The sequence below is a fragment of the Paroedura picta genome, chromosome 3 (genome assembly GCF_049243985.1).
Source record: "Paroedura picta isolate Pp20150507F chromosome 3, Ppicta_v3.0, whole genome shotgun sequence".
Classification (NCBI taxonomy): Eukaryota; Metazoa; Chordata; class Lepidosauria; order Squamata; family Gekkonidae; genus Paroedura; species Paroedura picta.
Genome location: NC_135371.1, coordinates 170,013,148 through 170,017,151, shown reverse-complemented (window position 1 = coordinate 170,017,151; position 4,004 = coordinate 170,013,148). Strand labels below are relative to the sequence as shown.

At 49.5% G+C, this 4,004-nt stretch overlaps 1 protein-coding gene across 1 annotated transcript; it reads left to right on the top strand.

Moving 5' to 3' along the window:
- Window positions 1-2,819: 2,819 nt before the first annotated feature.
- LOC143831242 (olfactory receptor 1f45-like) lies at window positions 2,820-3,791 on the top strand. Its single transcript, XM_077324303.1, has one exon. The coding sequence runs from the start codon at window positions 2,820-2,822 to the stop codon at window positions 3,789-3,791; it is 972 nt and encodes a 323-aa protein (XP_077180418.1).
- Window positions 3,792-4,004: the final 213 nt, after the last annotated feature.

Sequence of the window (4,004 nt, the reverse complement as noted above, 5' to 3'; positions counted from 1 at the left end):
CCAGGCAGAAAGGGCTACTTTGGACAGGGTTGTGGTAGAGAAGAAACATTTAAGGCCTCCCACACAGGTTGTTGTTGAATTGAAAGACTTGAGGCCTACTGCACAGGGTTGTTGTGCAGATGAAACAGGAGACAAAAGAGCCAGCTTCCTCTGCAGAATAACGCTGTGCAGTGGCCTCAAATCTGCAGAGAGTTGCAAAGAAGAAAGACACATGGCTTGGCTGTGTCTAACCCCCGGCCAGAGCAGTCTTTTAAGTGAGAAGGGGCTTTTCTGTGGCCTCCCTGTCAGGCAACTGTTTGGCAGAAGGGGAAAGTCCCCCCCCCTCAATAGGAAGGCCCTCGGGCTCCCCTGCGTTGCTCTTGGAAAGGCCTCCTCCCCTCAGTCAGGGCCTGTCAGAGGCTCCTTCGCAGCAGGCCTGAAGGGGGGGAGGGGGAGCACTCTGCAGCCTCCTGCCAGCTCTGTCAGGGTTCTGAGGCAATTCACAGTTGGACATGACAGTTAGGACAGCCTTGGGGCGAAAAGGGCTGGCACAGCCTCTGTTCTCATCCCCCTTGGCAGCCCTGCTGACCTCCTCTCCCTTTGGTGGTCAGGAGCAGACTGGCAGCCAGACTGGGCTGGGTGAATGGAATTTTGGTCTGTCCTGGTGAGAGGCCAATAGGAAGGCACTTTGCGCGCCTCCCCATTGGCTGCTTAGCCCTGGATGGACGCTCGGAGGGCCCAATTAGGAGCCGCTTTGCGGCTCCTGATTGGACCCGCTGAGTTTTTATCCTGAACAGGGCCTGCCCTAACTCCTCCCCAGGTGGCCTTACTGTTTTATTTAATAGGACCCTGTCCTATTTAAAGATGTGGGCTCCGTACTAAAAGAAGAAGAGTTGGTTCTTATATGCCACTTTTCTCTACCCGAAGGAGGCTCAAAGCGGCTTACAGTCGCCTTCCCTTTCCTCTCCCCACAACAGACACCCTGTGAGGTGGGTGAGGCTGAGAGAGCCCTGAGATTACTGAAGAAGAAGAAGAGCTGGTTCTTATATGCTACTTTTCTCTACCCGAAGGAGGCTCAAAGCAGCTTACAGTCGCCTTCCCTTTCCTGTCCCCTGTGAGAGAGCCCTGATAGTCTGCTCGGTCAGAACAGCTTTCTCAGTGCTGTGTTGAGCCCAAGGTCACCCAGCTGGCTGCATGTGGGGGAGTGCAGAATCGAATCCGGCATGCCAGATTAGACATCTTTATATACAGTACGTATCAAGTTTCCACGCTTGTTTGGAGATGACTGGGAAAGTGTCTGCCATTAATTACTAACGTGGACAGTTTTATTTCTCCAATGTTTTTGTGGACTACAACTGAACTCAAGAGGACCGATTAGCTGCTATAGCAAAGAATGATCATACAGCATCATACGGCTAAATTTGGATATAATGACACAGTTTACTCATTTGCCACATTTCACTTTTCCCTTTTATATCTACAGTCATGATGGCTGTTCATTTAGTGTGAGGAGGGGTGCATGCACTCGAAAGCTCACACCTTGAATAAATTTTTGTTATTCTTAAAGGTGCTATTGGATTCTATTTTTGTTGTACAATACATATCAGTTGGAGATTCACTTTCTAGATATTTTTACCACCTTTGTTATTGTTGTTGTTGTTAGGTGTGAAGTTGTGTCTGACCCATTGTGACCCCATGGACAAGGATCCTCCAGGCCTTCCTGTCCTCTACCATTCCCTGGAGTCCATTTAAGCTATCACTGACTGCTTCAATGACTCCATCCAGCCACCTCATTCTCTGTCGTCCCCTTCTTCTTTTGCCCTCGATCGCTCCCAGCATTAGGCTCTTCTCCAGGGAGCCCTTCCTTCTCATGAGGTGGCCAAAGCATTTGAGTTTCCTCTTCAGGATCTGGCCTTCTAAGGAGCAGTCCGGGCTGATCTCCTCTAGGACTGGCCGGTTTGTTCACCTTGCAGTCCAAGGGACTCGCAAGAGTCTTCTCCAGCACCAGAGTTCATTTACCACCTAGCAAGCCCAAATATTATTTATTTTGCATTTAAACTTATTTGACCACTGAGGAAGACCCCTTAGATTTTTTGGTCCTTCTGTGTTCCATGCGTCAAAGTTGATTCCGTACTTCCTGTACTACACAGTATATGCCACTGAGACATTATGAATGTTCTTAACTTTGATTACTTGCTCGTCATTATAATAAATCTTTGGATTTTAAGCTAATTTCTTTTTTGCAGCTCAACCCTGAGGTTCCTAATTTATAGATCCCCCTTCCCCGAAAGTGGGCCTGGGGCAGTTCACATCATGCATTATACATGCAGCGTATCTCTTCTGTAACTCCAATTTCATTTGGAAAAGCAACCCCTCTCCCCATCATACAGGTATACGTGCTCTCTCTCCACCCTCCCTTTCACACACCCACGAACAGATACCTTGGTGGTCGCCTTTTGTGCCTCTGCTGTTGCCTCCAAAAGATTATGCCAAAAGATATTACGCCATTGTAAACTGCTGCGATCTACGTTGCAGTCATGGAACTGAAGCACAGCCACCCATCAAAAGGGTGTCTTGCTACGGTGAGTACTGTCACAGGGAGGGAGCCTGTTGCAGAACCACAGCTGGAGGCCGATGAGACATTGGAACTGGTGGAACAAGACCAGAACATCCCCCCTTCCTTCCAGTTGGGGGAGTGAATGCACAGTCAATTCCTGTTGGCTGTATGAGGTTGGAGAGTGTGCCTCACACCTGTGACCAGTCATTTCTGAAACTCCATGAAAGGCAGGTATGGTTGAGCGTACAATCTCATCTCCTGTCTTTTCATTCTCAGCTTAGTCATGGAAAAGGAGCCCGGGAACCACACCAACTTTGCCGGATTCATCCTCCTGGGTCTCTCCACCTCGCCCGAGTTCCAGGGTCTTCTCTTCCCCCTCTTCCTGTCTATGTACCTGGTTAGCCTGCTGGGGAACCTCTTGATCATCCTGGTGATCTTCTCCAATGATGCCCTCTTCCATACCCCCATGTACTTCTTCCTCAGCCACCTCTCCTTGGCCGACATTGGGTTCAGTTCCAACGCCGTGCCCAAGATGCTGCAGATCTTGGTGTCGAAGACCAACACCATCTCCTATGACGGATGCTTGACCCAACTGTATTTCTTTGTGGTCTTCTGCACCACCGATAACTTCCTCCTGGCCTCCATGGCGTACGATCGCTACGTGGCCATCTGCTGCCCGCTGCGTTATAGCACGGTAATGAGCCACAAGCGATGTCTGATCTTGGCTGCTGGTTCCTGGCTCCTGTCTAATGCTCAGGGCCTGCTGTATGTATCCTCAATATCTAGTTTCTCCTTCTGCGCTTCTCGGGAAATCCCTCATTTCTTCTGCGATGTCCACCCTTTAATCAAGCTCTCCTGCTCGGACACCTCCTCTGTTGAAATGATGCTGATGTTTGAAGGTTCAGTGACCATGCTTGGACCTCTCACACTCATCCTGGTCTCCTACATCTTCATTGTCTTCAGAGTGTTGAAGGTCCCATCTGCTTCTGGGAAGTACAAGGCCTTCTCCACCTGCAGCTCCCACCTCACCACGGTAGCCTTGTTCTACGGCACTCTGATAGGAACCTACATCCGCCCATCGTCCACGTATTCGGGCACTAAGCTGAGCGTGGCGTCCATCTTCTACACCGTTGTCACGCCAATGCTCAATCCCTTTATCTACAGTCTGAGGAACAGCGAGATGCAGGGGGCCATGAGGAGGTTGCTGAGGATTTGGTTTAGGAAGGAGAGAAGTGTGCGGGAGATGAGATCCTAGATCCTTGGGCCCATCTGGAAGGCTCATAAGGACAGACGTCAATGGCAAGAGGTTCATTTTTTCTCGGAGTGCCAAAATGCTCCCCTACTTTTAGTGTGTGCACATACCGCTCACATAAAATCATGCTACTTGCTCTAGATCTAATCTAGATCTCTAATCTGTTCCATTTATATTCATCCCGATTTTGAAAAGAACAATGGGATGCATTCCTCT

Coding starts and splice junctions, on each gene's coding strand:
- LOC143831242 (XM_077324303.1), top strand. CDS start 2,820: ATGGAAAAGGAGCCCGGGAACCACACCAACTTTGCCGGATTCATCCTC.